An 18,682-nucleotide genomic window follows, 5' to 3' on the forward strand; every position below is an offset into this window, starting at 1 on the left:
TTTATTTACTTAACTTATATATTATAACTTATGTTTTGTACTTTCTCTTTATCCTCATCGTCTGTTGTTGTTGTATGTGCACTCACGCTTCAAGCGCACCTGCATTGATTGACAGACAGGCTACGCCACTAGGGCAACAGGTGTGCATTTGATTGATATGCACTGTTGGCTGATAGCAGCAACAAAAACAATGAGTATTAGAGCAGTCAAGCGCATAACCCTTACACAGTAGCAGCTATCAAACTAAAATAGAAAAAATAAAAATAAAATAAAAAAAAACAAATATAATAATTATAAATAAATGTAGGCAAATATTTTTAAATAATTTAAGTTTAAATGTCGTTTATAAATCTATTCACTTAATTAATTCACAATAAATAAAATTATTTTATAGATTTAAGTTACATATTTCTATAGCCAAAATGAAAACATGAAATATATTTTGTAGTAAAAATATAACACATATTTTTAGTACATCTCACAGCTGATTTTTAGCACAAGCTGCGTAAGAGAGCGACAGAGAGAGAGAGAGAGAGAGAGAGTGTGTGTATGCATGCAGAGCGTAAGCGCTGCGTGAGAGCAAATTTAATGGCATAGCGAGATGAGAGCGAGAGTGAGTGAGCACTTAATGCCGCTTGTAACGTAAACAAGCAGAGTGTTTGCCATAAACCATAAAATATTAGTTTTTCTTATGCATTATTCTTTCTTTCTTATGTATATTCTTTCATAGATAAGCCATAAAATGATATTATTTAATATCCAAACTTACTTTCGATATTCACTTGCTGCAATAAGCGCTGCAAAGCTTGCTATAAATTACTTGGCTTCCGACTGCCGACCGTCAACAGAGCGCCAGTTAACAGCATGCTAACAGCCTGTTAAGAGCATCCGGCAAACAGCGGCCAGAGTTGGGCTGCTGCGCTCGGCTCGGCTCGTCGGCTGGCGAGTGCGCGCTCTCTCGCTCGCATCGTTCATTGGCGGCGCCATTGCGGCATTCGTGTTAGCTGCTCGGGATGCTGCTGTCGTCTCGGCTGTGGGCGCATTTTTTTTCGGTCGCTCTGCTCTGTGTGTACCATAAAAATCGTTTCAGTGAGAGTTTGCGATCCCGCGGGTACGGTCGAAACTAACGGGATTTTCGATTATTCAGCCGTTACCCGTTTCCGCTTCGCGTTTCGCGTTAGGCGTTTTGGCATTTAGCGTTCGGCGTTCTGCGTTCCGTTGCATGCAAAAGCTGGTCACAATCAAAATAATATTGGAGAGAATCGTTTAATTATTGCGAGTGTTATATCAATTCATTGAAATGTGAAACGCTTCAGAGTGTGTCTATTGAAATTGCGTATACTACGCGTAAATTATACAAAATAGAAAACAAACAAAAAGAGACGAAAACCCGAATCTCAAAACTTAAAACGTATCGCGTTTCATGCGCGTTTTTTTGGTGCGTTTATTGTCGCGTGTGCCGCGCTAACTCTGCACGTTCCTAGCTGGCAAAATGTAAGCACTCGATTTGTTGTAAGCGACAACCAATTTGTTGTCATTGTCACTGCTGTTGCTGTTGTTGTTGTTGTTGTTACTAAATTTACAAATCAACGTTTGTCGACTGTCGTGCGGGGGCACTTCCACATGCTGATCCAATACGATCTGAGCGCCGCCCTCCCACGCTCTGACGTCGGCGCTGTCATTGTCGTTGTCGTTGTCGCCTCGTTCTCAATGAAAATGATTTTCATGGAAAACACAGCGAACGCCAGCGAGCAGAAAATCACAGAGAAAAAAGCGAATCTCGGCAACGGCGTCGCTTGGATTACTTGGCGTATGTATGTACAAAGGTGTGTGTGTGTGCATTCGTGTGTGTGTGTGTGTGTGTGTGTGGGTGAGCCGGCACATAAAACGATTCCGTGGACTGGTCTTTTACGACGATTTTATTTTGTTGGGTTTAGCTGAAATAGTTTTCGCAACCTTTGTTGCTGCGCCCCATACAAATTGCACAAAATTTGCCATTGTTGTGAATTCCATTGAAAGCGTGCAGTATTTGTAGGGTATTTCTTATGCAACATGCATTCTTGTGAGCTCTATCACACACACACAAACACACACACATACAAACACCTCAGAGCTCAAGTGCTAAATTGCTGGCATTGAAAGTCGCATAACAACAAATATGAACCATAATCAAATAGAAGAATGCCAGCCACTAAAAGTGTTGAGTGATGCACATTTATTCAATTGTTAAATTGCTGAAGTGTGCGTGTAATTTCATTACACTGAGCGATGCCATAGGCACTTGACTAGCGACAAAAGGCAAAAGGCAATAGGCAAATAGGCGAATGCCAAATGGCAGCAGTCGCAGTCAGATGGGAGATAAACTGATTAAGATATTGCTGCAAAGGAGGAAGTGGTTAATATAGATTATCTAGATAACGAGAAATTGTCAAAGCTTAGCCGTTTAAATAAATTAAGGCGTTGTACAAAAACAAATTGACGGAGCTAAAAAAACTAATTTGATTTGATTAATATAAAAATAAATGCGTTTAAAAATACAGAAATATAAATAAAAGTAAATACCTTTATGTGTGATAAATTATAAGTTATTTCTAACTCCTTAAAATATACTAGACATAAATTTTATTTTTTTTTTATTCAAAATATAAATTTTACAAATCAGATTTTTGAGAATATAAAATTGTATACCTGTATATCTGAAATTTATTTATAAATACTTGTTTACTATTTACAAATATTAACCGACAATTTGTTTGTATTATTAAAAAATAATAAAAAAAAGAATAAAATAAAATAAATACAGAAATAAATACAAAAATTTATAAATAAATTAAATATATAAAAATATGCGATATATGAGAATATATGAGGAAAAATTACATATAAATAATAACCATAAATAAAATGATTTAAAAAAATTATCAATAACAATAAAACAAACTATTTTTTAAACAAATTATAAATAACAGCAATAAAAAATAAAATAAATTAAATAAATTATCTAATAGTAATAAAAAACAAAATAAATTGATTAAACTATAAATAAATAATAATCATATATTCTATGAAGGAAACTAGAGACAATAAAAAAAATAATATAAAATATTATAAAAAAAAAAACATATGTATTCAAATTAAAAGCAGTAGTAAATAATATGTATCAAGTGCCAAATAAGTAAAAATAAATCTTATTTATAATACAATATAAACATTAAACATACATTCTTTTTTATAAATATTAAATTTTCAATGTAAGTAGGCAACCAAAAACTTATATAAATTTCTATAAAAAAATATACAAATAATAATTCATACTTTTCATTAAAATATGCATTTAAATTTGAAACAAGAGAAAATATAATAAAGTAAAATTTTTTATAGTAAGTTTGAATAAAAATGCCTAATTTATAAGATTTCATTTATTTATAAAATGAAATTTGTGTTATTTTCTTCTCATATTTATTATAATTTTTTTTGCTTTCATTTAACTTTTTATTATTTTTAAATTTTTTTTTATTTTATATTTTTTTATGTAAATTATTCTCTTGCCATTAATAATTGATGGGAATTTTGTGACATTTAAATTAAATATAAAAAAAATTACTTTTTTTTTTAGCACAATTTTTCACTTGCTTTTACAGTATATCTCCAGTCTGTTGCCTTTTTCATTTGAAATCAGTCTTTTTGTAGTCTTTAAGTATGTGTGTGTGTGTGTGTGTGTGTGTGTGTGTATTTGTTTCATTTAATGCCTTTGGACAAAAATCACTTTGTGGCAATTATGTTGTGAAAATCATTCGTGCGCTTAATGCATTTCCACTTGCAGTTGCCAATTAGTCTCAGGCAGAAGCATTAATTAATTATTAAAGCACAACTAAAACCATTTTCGACACAATTAATTTTAATACGACAAGCAATTGAATGCAACCGATGGCCACAAGAGACTGTCATGCAGCACTGGAGCAGTGCCATCCGCATGCACATTACATATTTAATGGCTGGCTGGCATTTGAGAATGAGCCAAACAAAGTGCATAAATTATGTATTGAAATGTATTTTATCATGCAATTTATATTGCGGCCAATGGAAACCGAAACCCAAAACTGAGCCGAAACCGAAACCGAAACCAAGCCCGTAACCCAAGCCGTAGCCAATGCAAGTAAATGAACAACAATTGCATTCAATTGCCATTTGCATTCGTCTGCCTAACTTAAGCATATCGAGTGTCCAGCAAATGTTTTCAGTTTGAATTGTGGCAAGGTCACGTGGCAAGCGAGTCAGCTGCATCGTGTCCTGCGCCTTCTCCTGCTCAGTCAGAATATACGACAAAATTAGCTGCAACGACAGCTGCACACGACGACGACGATGACTACGATGAGTATGCCAAGTGTTCAACGCTCTGATTGCTGCCACAGGCACTCCCACAACTCCTGCTCCCTCCTCTTCTGCTGCTGTTCTTTGGGAATTTTAGTATTCATAAAAATGTACTTGAGCACACATAGCAAACATAGCCAGAGGGGCGTCAAAGGCAGCCATGCATGGATTTTTATAGGCTCACTTAGCGCACATAAACCGCAAAAAATGGCGCCGACTCTGATGGCAGGTGGAAGTTGGAGCACAGCTCGCAGCTAAGCTAAAGAGCTCTTTAGTGCACCTTTACACATGCACAACTCGTTCACACACACACAGACACACGTGACACAGAGCCACGCCATAATAATATTGTAACTTTGCACTTCAAATTGCATTTTAATGCAAACACACTTCATTACATTACATTGCAACAAGAACAACATGAGCGGAAATGGAAAAAACGTCGACACACTTTTCAGTTGCTGCAGCCGGAAAACACACACACACACACACACACACACAAACACGTACACGAGCGAAACTTGGCATGTTTGTAAATTGAAGTGCATGTCGATCGAGTAAACTGGCACAACGTACTTTACGCAGTCAGGTTACGTATACGCCACGTTATGAGGGCAACAGTTCGATTGCATATTAGCTAATGCAGCGAGCTATATTTTTTTTTGCTCTCCTCTCAAATTTCAATTGCGAGTGTGGCACTTGGTCTTGGCACTTATGAAAAAACAAGTGTGTCTATCTGCTTGTTGAACTGAAAGGAATTAATTAATCCAAAAACAATTTTGATACATATATGTTTAGTGGATATTTTAAAATATTATTGCTAAATGGATTACTATTATTTTTGGAAAGTTAAAATATTACAAGCAGAAAATATTCTGGAAATTTTATTGTATTACAAAGCAATTTTATTTAGAAATGTATTTTTATATATATATATTTTTATTTAATTATTATTTTCTACTTCAAGGTTGCTGGTTCTTTGTATGCAATTTATTTATTTTATTTATTTATTTTTTTATTTATTTATGTATTTTTTTTTTTTAAATATATATATATTTTTTTCTGACTACGGAAAACAGGAATTTATAATTTATTATATTTCATTATTTATAACAATAAATTAATACGCACTCATCTAATGTAGGATTATAATTGTCTTCATTATCATATTATGGAATTTTTTCTAATATTATGGAATTTTGTCTTATAATAATAAATGCTTTTATCGGTTGCAAGAATTCATAGTTTAGGCAAAGATTTTTTTGACAATTTTTCCTGAAATATGTTTCTATGTTCAGCCTTTATTTGGACTAACTGCATGCCAATATTTTTTGAATTGGTTGTCCCTTCAAATCTAGTTCTCTAATTGAATATGAGTAGTTTTTACTATTTTCGACTTTTATTTCTGTTTTGTAAATCGATTATCACTCTCAAATACGGTTTGTTTTATTCATGTGATTTCGTATTTGCAGCTGTCAGTGCACATGTTGTCCAGAGTTTTATGTTTTTCCAAATTGAATAAAATATGTCATCCAACAGTGTTCAGAGATTTTTTCCTTTATTTATGCGAAAGGTTTTTCCTAAAAATTTTACCGCTGCACACAGTGCAGAAAAATAGAAAAGAGAGAGAATAGATTTATAAATGTTGTCCATTTTGGCACTTTATGCCAACGTTTCGCATCGATGGAAATGAAAATTTCTCCGTATATATTTTTATGATAGATTTCCAAAAATATTTACATTAATCGCTTAACTACTCATACTTGCTGCTATCTATTTTTTCCACCCTTTTTTTTTTTTCTTGTGTCGCTGATAAATATATATGTGTATATGTAGAAATATATATATATATATATATATATATGTATTTTTTTAAGCCATTGAAATGGAAATCCATTTAGCGAGGCCGCAACCAAAACGGGAGCTAGGCAATCAGGCAGCGGGGCGTATGATAAATAAACTTATACAGATTTATTATGCGCCAGTTGCAAAAAAAAAAAAGAAGTGAGAGAGAGAGGAAGAAGCAGAAGATGAAACATTTATTTAACGCGAACATTTTTCGATGCGCTCGACTCTCGCGTTGTACAGTGACAGTTGCGGTTGCCACGGCCCGAGTCACATTCGCATTCGCACAGTCGCATAGTTTAATAAATTTTTATTTATGATCTGTGCCGCTGAGACCGAAAGCAAGCGCAAAAAGGAAAAAAAAGGCGAAATATACAAATACAAGCAGAAGCGGGGCGAGTTTGTCAACAGAGGCTGAAATAAAATTAGTGAGAGGAGGCTAAAAGCATCGCCAGCTATGGCGACGTGGCCGATAAAACACAGCAAGTCAATATATCATAAAAGCACGTCGAACTGCCTCGAATGTCGCGCAAAATGGCGGCGCTGTCTGTGTGCCTCATTCTCTATCTATCTCGCTCTCTCTCTCTCTCACACGTTTTCTCTCTGTAAGTGTATGTGTGTGTGTAGACTAGAAACATGAACGTATACAGTTTCCGATTTCCGTTTTCCTGTTTATCGTTTATTGAGTTTTTGCTACGTAAAAGTAAAAGCATTGCGAGCGCACAAGAAAAAATAAGTAAAAAAAAAAAATAAGTAAACGAAGTCTAAAGAGAAATTTGCACTCGTTAGGTCTTTGGCATTACTTTTGCAGTCGCTTTGCTCAGCCTCAGCCTCAGCCAGAGCCTCGTCTTCGTCTTCGTCTTCGTCATATTGAACTTTGATGCTGGCACGTTCTGTGCGCTTGCTTGGGCTCCTTGTAAAGATCTACACGCGCGCTCCTTGGGCACATGTTTTGCCATTCTTTTGGCCCAACTCGACTTGCCTTGATTCGTCCTTTGGCGCCCCAGCACGTTGCCAGTTGCCAGTTGCCAGTTGGTCCTTGTTGCTTGTTCTCGTGTTGCTCGTGTGTTGTTAGTCATTTATATGGGCATCATAAATTATAACAAATATGTACGCAAGCGGCATTTTAAATGATTTCCCACGATTCCGACGCCTCTGCAGCGCACCCACGACCGGGAGCCAAGTTATAAATATACTTTAATTAAAAGCGCTTCAGTGTGAGTGCAATATGCTGTAAAATATTGAGGTGCGGCAGCCACTCGGTACGTGTGTGTGTGTGTGTGTGTGTCTGTGTTGCCGCCTGACGAGGCGTTCGAGTTCTGATTTGTAGCTGTCTAGTCGAAATGTGTGCTATCCTGTTGCAGATAAGAAACTTTCGGTTGGGGCGGGCTACGCTCCAAGATGCTTAATTTCCTCATATGCTGCGAGGCCCGAGCTGTGGAAATATGCTTAAAAATTCCTTTTTAAAGTATTTCAAATAATGTATATAAAATATTTCATGTTCTCTTGCCACTAAGCTAACAAGCCATAGTGCATAATGGGAAGCTATTTATTTAATTAAAACTGAAGAAAATACAAGGCAACAACTGTTCAATAAATAATAACATAAAACTCAACATCGACCGAACTATTTAACATTTTTAACATATTTTGCATTTATTTCGCTGGCATCGAATCAATTACAATTTCACTTATGCATCAATAAATAACGCTCTCTAATTTCGAGTGACTTTCTGCCATGTTTCAAGCGAATAAAACGTAAATAAATAACCATTTTAACAAAATTGTGCATAATTTGTGAATTTGTGCGCCAAACAACAACTGAAAACATAAATTAACAATTTTTACCACATAAATAACGCATACAATTTATAAATGATTTAAATATAAAAACAAACAAATTAACCCAATAAAATTCGTAAAATTCACATAGATTGGCCTATGTGTGTATGTGTGTGCGTGTGTGTGTCTGTGGGAATGTGCAGTAAATCTGCTAACAAATTTTGCCAAACCAACAATAAAGGCAATTAAATAAATTTCAGCAACAACAACTAGAACAACAACAACAACTACGACAACAACCACTATATATATTCCCAAAATTGCAACGACAATTTTCCAAAAAATAGCAATACTATATTTTATTTATTGACATGTCAACAATCTCTCTCTCTCTCTTGTAGCCTCGACGGAAAATTTGTAAATGGACGCAAATAAAAATGTCAAATTAAATCAAATCAATATATGCGCAAATAAGCCAGGCCAATAACAACAACAACAACAACAAATGATTGTGGTGTGCGTGTGTGCAAGTCTGTAGAGCCCGAAAGTAGGCAACGAAAGCTGCCCGCCACATCGCCAGCAACAGCCGCAGCAGCAGCAGCAGCTCCACTTCACAAACAAGCTGCTCTATAGCCATTCTCCAGAGCAGACAAACACAGGCAGACAAACATACACACACAGCATCACACACATATACACGCTCACAATCACTGGCACAATCAAAGAGCGAGGCAACCATGTGCTTGGCTGTCAGCTGCCTGTTGTCCCTGCTGCTCTGCCTCGTCCTGCCCGCGTCCAACGCACTTGCAGCGGCAGCAACACGTGCTCGCGTCAGCTCCTCCACGACAATGACACGAAATATTGAGGAAGAGAACGGTAAGTTGACTAATTTGCAACTCTTTTTAAAGCAGTCTAGTGTAGGTTGAAAATCAAATTGAAATACCCTTTACCTTTACCTATGCTAATATGAAGCGTAGATGTGATAAATATTAATTTACTTTATATACTAAATTAAAATTATTATTATTTTTTATGGAAGAATCTTGAGGCTTAAATTAAAATTAATACTAATATATGAATTATTTTACACAAGTGTCTTAATATCATTTCATAATATAAATACAAGCGCCTCTAATGTGTTTTTTTCTTTTTTTTTTTATGAAATACTTCTAATAAATTTTTTAAATAAGAATGTCGCCTATTTTACTTGTGAAATTTGGAGGAGTTCAGCTCTGCAATTGATTTATCGAAGGTTTAAATTCGACAAGTATAACATTGAAATATTATTTGAAAATTTCTATTGAGCTTCTGCTGTTGGTTAAGGGAAAATGTATACAATTATATTAATATTTGAAATAAATATTAATATTTTAATTGGAAATAACTTATTATTACATTATAATTTTATTTTAAAATTTTCTTAAAAATTTCATAAAGAAATATTTGCGGGTAAAATTATGGCAAGAATAAAAATATGAATGACCATTATTGTTAATTGAAAATTAAAATAACATTTTGGTTGGTCACATAATAATTTGCAAATAATATATTTAACACAAAATTAAGAAAAGAATTTTTTATATATATTTTTATTATTTTTAATAAAAATGTTATGTAAAAGATCATTTTCTAAGCTATGAAAATTCATTATAGATTTATATTTATGTTATATATTATTATATATTATATTTATTTTAGCTTTTTACTTTTACAAATTTCGAAACAGTTCAAGTTAATATACCACAAACTTTTTTTTAGGGTATATAGAAGTCATGCAATGCCAGCGCTTAGTACCGCTGCCTTGGTGGCTTTTGGTTCTTCTTTTTTTTTTCAGAGTGCTGCCAAAAAATTGATTGCGCCTGGCGGCAAATGCTGCTCCACTTTTTTTTACTTTGCGCCCTTCTGTCTCTCTGTGAGAGAGTCTGTGTGAAATTTAATTTAAAGTGAAAAGTTTGGCCGCCGTTAAGCCAGCCTATATATGCGCGTCAATGTGTATGTGTGTGTGTGTGTGGAACTTTTATTCAATCAACATAAAGTTTATTGTGTGTGAATACGCGTACGCCTTTGTGGCTGTCAAAGCGTCTCCTCTGTCGCTGCGTTATTGAATAAATGAAATTTCTGGTTTATTTTGACGAAGTTTATGTGCAAATTTAATACAGTTTAAATTATGTGAAATTGATTTTGATGGCTTCGGCAAATCCAGAGCTAAGCTGATCCTCCCTCAGCCCCGCAAAGCTGTCAAATGTGCAAAACTCTTTGTAATCGTGTAATACTGGGCCCCGCCATTAGAAGCGCAAGAAAGATGCTGGCAAAGTAAACAAAACAAAACGAAACGATACGAAAAGCCAACTTACTTTACTCTCGACTGTTAATGGTCAACAGCAGCAGCAGCAGCAGCAGCTGCTGGCAGCGCAATTCGATGGCTTTTACGGCTTGTTATTCTGTTTGCCTGAGTTATTTCTTGGCTGGGGCAGCTCGCCAGCTGGTCAGCCACCAAAACAGAGGAGAAACTTTCGCTGGCCATCACTTTCGCCCACTTCCCAGCCAAATAATAATATGTTGCTAATAAATAAGCCATAGAGGGGCTCAGGGGCGAGCGGTCAGCTGAAGGACGCACCATATTTTGTGTGTTGCAAGTAAACTTTGCAGAGTTTGTGCTGGTCTTCACTTTTCTTTCACTTTTTCTTTTTGGCCATCGAGAACTTGGCAAGCAAATTGAACAATACGCCGAGCCATATAAACAAAGTTCACCAAGTTTGCGGACGGCCACAAAAAGTAGCGGAGCCACCAAAATACCCCGCTAATTGCGCATTCAGTTGCGGGTAATCAGGTAGCAAAATTTATTGTGTTCGTGAAAGATGCAAAATTTCAACATTTGCCACTAATGTACAGGCATTTGGTTAGTTCATTTGGACTAACAGTGGGCGAGTGTGTGTGTGTGCGAGTGCGTGCGTGTGCCACATGACGTATGAGCAACACGCGTGCTTGTGTATTAGTCATACGCCATGTGGGCCGGGCCAGTTGGCAACTCATTTAGAGGCCGGGCCGGGCCAGGCCAGCCTCGGTGCACCACACTCCAGCCACAACCACTTGACTCGAGTCAAAGGACAGCCACAGCCTGCAATCGTCCGACGATTGAAGGAGCAACGCCTACAGCTAAGCTGCATATTGTTCCATCAGTTTTTGGTCAATGTTTTAGTTTTAGTTTTAGTGTTAAAGTTGGGAACAGTCAAAAGCACTTCGGGGTCTGCAGCTCATATGCATGCCAGGGCGTGGGAGGGTTTTAATAAATTTGGACTTTATGTGTTTTCAATTGAATTCTACAAAAACTTTTCACTTCGGCATTTCAATGTTTTCCAAGTTAACTGCAAGCTGAAGAAACCACCACGCCTCATCCCCCTCCCTCTCCCCCTCCCACTCACACTCTTCCAACCAAAACCACTTCCTTTGCCAGCTCGAGCAGTATTTATCGCATTTCTATGAAAACAACGTACTCAGAATTTTGCGCAACAACTTCGAAATTATGTTTGGGTTTTCTGCCCGGCGCTCGCTCAATTTGTTGTTATTCTTGTTCTTGTTGCTGTTGTTGTCTGCGTTTGGACAAAGTTTGCCATTTGTTGCCGCAGCGCAGCTTTCTAAATGCTTATTTAGAGGCATTTCTGATGAGTTAAGTTTCGACTGCCACAGTAAACTTGGCCTCCTGCTTGCCCCTCAGCACATCTGAGAGTGCTCTGAAGATTGGATATAGATATCGTACGATTGCACTATAAGCTGCACTTTGCCAAAGCGCCAAGTTGCTTGCTAAGCGGCTCGGCTGAGCCAAAGTTTCCAAGGACTTAATGGTAAATTTTCAACATTTTACAAGCATATAAAACATGCAAGATGAGCCTGCGCATGCATGCAAACAAATATGTATGCAATTCATGGCTACTTGAGCACATTCGATCACAGAGAACGAAACTATTCAGAATTCGCAGGCAAAGAGAATTTTCAATTATACTTAGCAGAACTTGGATAGAAAAGTCTGTGTCCTTTTATAGCATTTATTCGGATTTAAAAAAAAAAAAAAAAAGATTTTTAAGGCATGTAAAAAAAAAAAAATAATAATAAAATAAAATAATAATAAAACAATACAAAATTTAAGCTGGCTATAATAATTCTTAAAAGTCAGAAATATCTAAATGAATAAATGGCTAATTGAAATTGCTGTAAATTAAATTTTTGGAAAAACATTTTTACATATTTATTTAAAAAATTGTGATAAATTATATTTGTATTATTAGAATTTAAGAAATAATTATAATCATTTATTTATCGAGTTCGCTTTAAAAGAAAGCTAACCTCTATATAACTATATTTATTTTGTTCAAATATAGTTTTATAATAATAACATAATAATATATATCTACATTTTTTAATATCTATTAAATGCTATAAATATTAATAATTTTGTATTGTGAGATTTAATATAAATATACATATATGTAAGTTTAAAAAGTTATTTTTTAAATAATTTAAGTTGTATTGTTAATTAAATATTTTTATGAAAATAAACATATTTATATATTATTCTATTAAAATAAAATTCAATATAAATATCTATGTATTAAATTTTTTTAAATGCATTTACCTTACATATTTCTATGTTAATATATTTAATTTTTTTTTTTAGTAAATTTTTTAGTTTTGAGCAACTATTATTTGATTTTTTCTTTACATGGTTTGTAACTTTCTTTTTGTTTTATTTTTCTTTTCACAGCTTTACTTAATCTGTTGGCTGGTAAGTTTTATTTTATTTATTTATTTTTCTTTTTATACACGGGCTTTAGCCTATCGCACATGTGTAGCCCATATAAAGACTACAAAATGAACCCTTCGACAATTTGTAAACACTTAAGAACAATTTTGTGTGCGCCATGGACATCAAAATATTATTGATGCTCGGCCACAGCCCAAGCAATTTGCGCACACAAAATTGAGCTGGGCGAGTTATAAATGCGGCAACAACAGCAGCTGTTGCCACGCCTATCGCAGAACAACAGATACACGCCCAGAAGCCAAAAAGCCCAAGCATGAGCGAGCGCAAAGGAGCGCCTGTAGGACTCCAAAACAAAAATCAGCTTAGTAATGAAAGATATCAAAAGCAAAAGCCAAAGCAAAAGCAAAAGCCAACAGCATCGACATGAAATCGAAGCGACTTGCTCCCAAGAATGGCACAAAAAGAAAAAAAACTTCTTTTAGCCGGTCAAAACTGATGAGCAACAATGGACAGTTCCGCCGAGTGCCGCCCACTAGTTCCACTCTCCCTCTCTCCATCATTCTCTCAGCATCTATATCTGTCCATAGCTTTATTTAGCTCACTGTCAGTCTGTGCGCCTGTGTGTAGTTTTCGCTGCTGGCCAAAAACTTTCGCCACTGATTCGACTTGAAAGGCAAAAATTCCAGCGTTGCTTAAGTCGCTGCCTCTGGGGCAGACTTTGTTTTTTTTTTTTTTCCTTTTTTGGGCAAGTTTCTTGTAAGCAGAAAGCAGAAAAAAATCAACTGACAGCGCGTTGAATGACAACGGCAAGGAAAAGTCGCCGCTGCGAGGAGTTTGTCAACGTTTTTCTTGCGAATTGCACACACACACACACACACTCATACACACACACTTGAGCGTACTGTCTGCATGTGCTTTTGGCTCTGTTGTGTTTGGAGTAGCCTACTTAGGGGCCAAGCTGATAGCGTGAAAGCCTTGTGGCTAGGCAGGGAGAGGTCTGAGCACACACACACACACACACACACACACACACACACACACTCCACTTGAAACGCAGTTGACGCCGACTGTTGTTGTTGTGATTTCTTGCTGTTTGCCAAGGACATTGGGGCTGTTTGCCCTGGCTGGCCCATATATAGCTATATAGCCATAGCAAACGGCCACTTCTACACACACATACACACACACACACACACACACGCACAGCTCAGTCAGTGCTCATACTTATTCATTTCATGGCTTTGCAAGGACATTTATCATTTTCCTAAGTAGACGGCGGGCGCGTACGTCACAAAAAGGCAGCCCAACCACGCCCGTTGATTTCTATATTTCATTTCACCCAGGGTGAAGCGAAAGCGCAAAAAAAAAAAATTGAAATTTTACCCAAATGTTAAATAGAATTCATTTTGCTTAGTTTCAGATTTGCGGTTCTTCTACACATTTTGTTGCTTCGCCGTTCGGCCTGTCGCTCTACCAGTTTGTTGTTATTCATGGCGCTTTTTACACTGTTTGCCTCGTGTATTATTTTTTGTTTGCTATATGAATTTATGCAGTGGGCCGTGGGATGGGGCAGGGGGCGTGGGAAAAGTGCCCAATTGGCTGGGCAAAAAAGTGGAAAATTTAAGCCTACTTGAATTTATTTGCGCTCATTAGGACTGACAGTCGAGATGAGTTCATTTCCTACGGCCACTTGAACCGACTGGCTGACTGACTGGCTGACTGACTGACAGACGGCTAAAGAGTTCATCGCGCCCTGCTTATAAATACCATTTGAAGCAACATTTAAGACGGCAACAATTTAATGTCCTTGCAGCTGCTTCACTCGCGGCCTCGGCATATGCAATGAATGATATTTTCGACACAGCTCTCGTTCAGTCACTGCGCCTTAAAGAGACTCGCTAATGAACAAATAAAGCTTAGCGAACCGCAACCAAACAGCAGAGCCAGAAAAAAGGCGCCCAAGATGCGAAAGTGTGCCCTAATAAATCACGGCCAGAAAAGAAATAATACAAATACCAGGCAAATAAAGCCGCTGCCGAGCCACAGCAATGTCAGCCGGGCCGAGATGACAAAACATTTTTGCATGGGAATTCATGTTTGACTTATGAGATTTCCTACGCAAATTCCAGCAGCAGTCGAATGTCCATTTCTATCACACAAAGGCCAAAATGACAACAACAAACAGCAGCCTCAATGATAAGAGCCTCAATTTAACGCACCTCAAATGCTCTTTTCGTTCAATGAACTTTTTGAAGTTTAAAATAAACTTAGAAAATATGAAAAGCATTTACAAATAAATATATATATTTGTATATAAATATGTAAATATATCTAAAGAATTTGCTACTGAAATATATAAACAATAATTCACATTAAAGCTCAATGTGTAGCAGACTTATATAAAGCATTCAAGTTCCCTTGAACATAAAACATAATAAAACAGTTGTTATATGAGTTTGGTATTTTGAGCAGAGAATTTTGTATTTGACACATTTTATTCCAATTAAATATACGTAGCATTTCTTGCATATGCTTTTTATATATAAATACATTTCTTAGAAATCAGTACAGAGTTTCTCTATTATTGGTTAATAAATAAATAAAAAAATTCTTTAAAATATTTTTAATATTTAACTATGACTTGCAATTAATTTTTCAAATATATTCAAATTATAATTATTTAAAAAGACATAAATAAAAAATATATATATAAAAATACAAAAATAAAATAAATAAAATAACTAATCTTATTTTATTTGTTTAATTTTTTATTTTTATTTATTTTATATTTTTTATTTTATTACTTTAATTTTATTTTTATTTTTATTTATTTTTTTTTATAAAAATAAAAAAATAAAATAACTAAGTCTTATTTTATTCATTTTATTTTATTTATTTTGATATTGGTTGTATTTACATCTATCACAGATAACACTTAAAGGTATATTAAAAATAGTAATCAGGCGTGACACAGTCCTGTTCCTGAATCTGTAGGCATTTCAGTTTTCTCCTAGATCTTTCTGGAAGACCTGTGGACTACTGCTCTTAGACTTATCTTACGGTATGTCAATTTTGAATTAATATATCCCAAAGCAACAGACAGCAACTTCCAACAGACTTTCAGCCATGCTGCGATGGGTCAAACTTGCCAATATGAAAGATTAAAAAATGCTTGGAAATTGTGCAAAGTGTTTTATATAAATTTGTTGTTTAACCAGCCTCGACTGCGAATGTTTAGCACTGACAGACAGCAAACTTAATAAGAAACTTCTAATGCCCAACAAAACTAACAAGCTCAGCTCAAGTGGATGGCTCTCTATGTGTGTGTGTGTGTGCGTCTCACACAAAGTCAACAAGAAATATCAAACAACTTTGTTGAGTCTGCCGCCGCTTGACCATGGCCAGTCCCCTGCACTCCATGACACTCGGCCGTGCTCCGAGTTTATTGTCGGTTTGACTGTGAGACATGGGAAAAACAGTTGCCCGTTGCCGGCTGCCAACTATTATGCTTTGTTAATCGGCTTAGGCATTTTTGCCTGCCTTACGCTCTGCGTGACGATTTACTAGACAAAGCCCAGCACAGCTCAGACAAGGCAGCTCAGTCCTCCACCAGGCAGCAGGCACCCCCATCGAAGCTAACCTAGTCAAATTGTCTGCACTCTACGGCGTTTTGTTCATTTGTCGCACGCGCCATAAACTCAGACCAGTCCAGGTAGCGTCGCCACCTGAGCTGTGTGTGGCAAAGGAACTCTGATGAGTGGGCTTTGTTTTTGCAGCCCTCCGAATTTGTGAGGCTTTTGCGGCCTGTGTCTTGCCTCATTTGGCTGGCAGCTTAGGCAGATACGCAGATACGCAGATACGCCCTGGCAAATCCCTTGCTCGACCCGGTCTAAGGGTCCCCTGTGACCTGGGCACAAAAAATCGTTTTGTGTGTTTTCGTTAGCATTCCGTGTGGAATTTGATACTTGATTATTTGTTGCCGCCCTCAAGCGTGCATAATATATCAAAGCAGCGTCAACGTCAACTCGACGAAGGACTCCAAATCAGAATTTACTGACATTCGCCTCGCCTCTCTCCCTCTCTCGCTCACTATCTTCCTTGTCTGGCCCATGAGTCCATATGCCACTCAGCACATCTGTAGACGTCATGTGTTGGCAGGCAGACATCGTATTTCTGTGTGTTTTTAGTTACATTTTAGTGTCGGTCGCATAATAAATAAATAAATAAACCGTTGTGGCCTGTTTTTACCTGCAGGCCTTTCCCTCCACTCCCCTCCCCAACCCTGTGCTCACGTGCGTGCTAAGCACTCGAGTGTTGCTGCCCAACCGAAATCAGAATCAGCATCTCCTCGGCATAAAGTTCGCTCCATCGCAAAAATGCAAAAGTTTTCCATTAATCTTTAGCACTTCTCGCTGCCATCTTTAGCGGATTTGCATACTCAGACTTGAGCTGGACTTTGCAAACAGCTGAATGCATAAGTATTTTCGCACACCAACGCAACAGCTGAGCCAGAAACTGGCCAGCGGCTTAGGAAGGCAGGAGGCAGAAGGAGTTGCTGCATTTTTTTTTCTTTTTTTTTTTAAGCATTTCATATCATTTGCAGAGGCCTCTGAGAGATATTTCGGATTATGGAAAAGCCTTGCAATACTAATAAAGTATTATTTTAGTTAGGCTTTGCGATTATTATACATATTGTCATGACAATTGTTATTATTTATTATTTATATATTATTTATATTTAAAAAACATTTTTACATTTTATTTTTTCTTATAAAAAGTTGAATATTATTAAATATAATATTCAATAAAAATAAAATAAAATTTAGAAGAAAAATATAATAAATAAAATAAAAATTAATAAAATCATTTCAATATAATATTTTTATCTTCATCATCAATCATCTATGCTTGAAAACTGTATTTTCAATAAACGAATTAGTTCAATTTGCTATCTTAAAGAAAAAATATTCTAGGGCTGCATCATTAAATTATCTTACTCAAAATATTTGCCACTTATGTATATTGAAATTAGATATATGTATATGCGAGAATTCCCATTGGAAATCCCAGAGCTGCATGCATACATATAAGTTTTTTGTTCAATCATTAAACTAAGCTAGAAACATTTCCCTTGCGAGCAGGTGGAGATGCCGAAATTAAAAATTGACCAGCAAAACTTTTCATATAAAATAGAAAAGGCTGACAATAGAGCGGGTAAAAATAGAATGAACAAACTTTTGACCAGCGCCCACAACAAAACATGGAAAAAAAAACCATAGTGTATACCAGAATATATGTATTTATACTCATATATAAATATTTATTTTATTTCGAGCAACAATTTTCACTTTAAGTAAAAACTTTTAAACTAGAGTTGATGCTGATAGAAAATAGAGCGAAAGGCAGCAGCAGAGATATATAAATAGAGAGAGAGAGAGAGAGAGAGAGAGAACGGGAGTGCGTGAGAGAGACATACGCAAAGAACATAAAGTCTGATTGAATCAGACACTAAGCCCTGTCACACATTGCCAATTAGTGCAGCCAAAGCCCCCAGTTGGAGCCTACCAATTTGCGAGCAGAGTAATCATAAATGTTAAGTCGTTAGCAGCTCGACAAATGCATTTAACATGGACACGGCCAGACAGACAACCGCCGGCAGTGAAAGATGCTCAGCGCCGGGCGAACACCTTAAGGGCTTAAAGCCGTAAACCTACAGCAGCCGGCGCCAGCAGAAGTTCTCCTGTCTTCTGTCTGTCCGTCCGTGTCTGCGGCAAATGGCAAGCATAACTTGCAATTTCATATGTCAGCCGAGAAGTAATCCTAGCACACAGAGCTACTCACTTGCGTGTGTGAGTGTGTCTGTGTGTTATGTAACATTTAAGACCATTTGCATAGAGAATCTAAATGAAAATTTGACACTGAATA

At 36.2% G+C, this 18,682-nt stretch overlaps 1 protein-coding gene across 6 annotated transcripts in view; it reads left to right on the forward strand.

Annotated features, from left to right (window-relative positions):
- The first annotated feature begins 991 nt into the window (after window positions 1–991).
- The window catches only part of side-VIII (sidestep VIII), an 89,219-nt gene continuing 71,528 nt past the window's right edge, over window positions 992–18,682 (forward strand). For 2 of the 6 annotated variants that reach the window (XM_089469373.1, XM_089469370.1), the window contains exons 1-3: window positions 992–1,494; window positions 8,400–8,874; window positions 12,758–12,778. In XM_089469373.1, the coding sequence (XP_089325499.1) occupies window positions 8,736–8,874; window positions 12,758–12,778 (160 nt within the window). In that variant the 5' untranslated portion in view covers window positions 992–1,494; window positions 8,400–8,735. The remainder of the gene's footprint in view (window positions 1,495–8,399; window positions 8,875–12,757; window positions 12,779–18,682) is intronic. The other 4 variants (XM_089469368.1, XM_089469372.1, XM_089469371.1 and 1 more) reach the window with 4 other exon arrangements.

The sequence above is a fragment of the Drosophila arizonae genome, chromosome 5 (assembly GCF_054131065.1).
Source record: "Drosophila arizonae isolate 15081-1271.41 chromosome 5, UAZ_ARI_1.0, whole genome shotgun sequence".
NCBI classification, from domain to species: domain Eukaryota; kingdom Metazoa; phylum Arthropoda; class Insecta; order Diptera; family Drosophilidae; genus Drosophila; species Drosophila arizonae.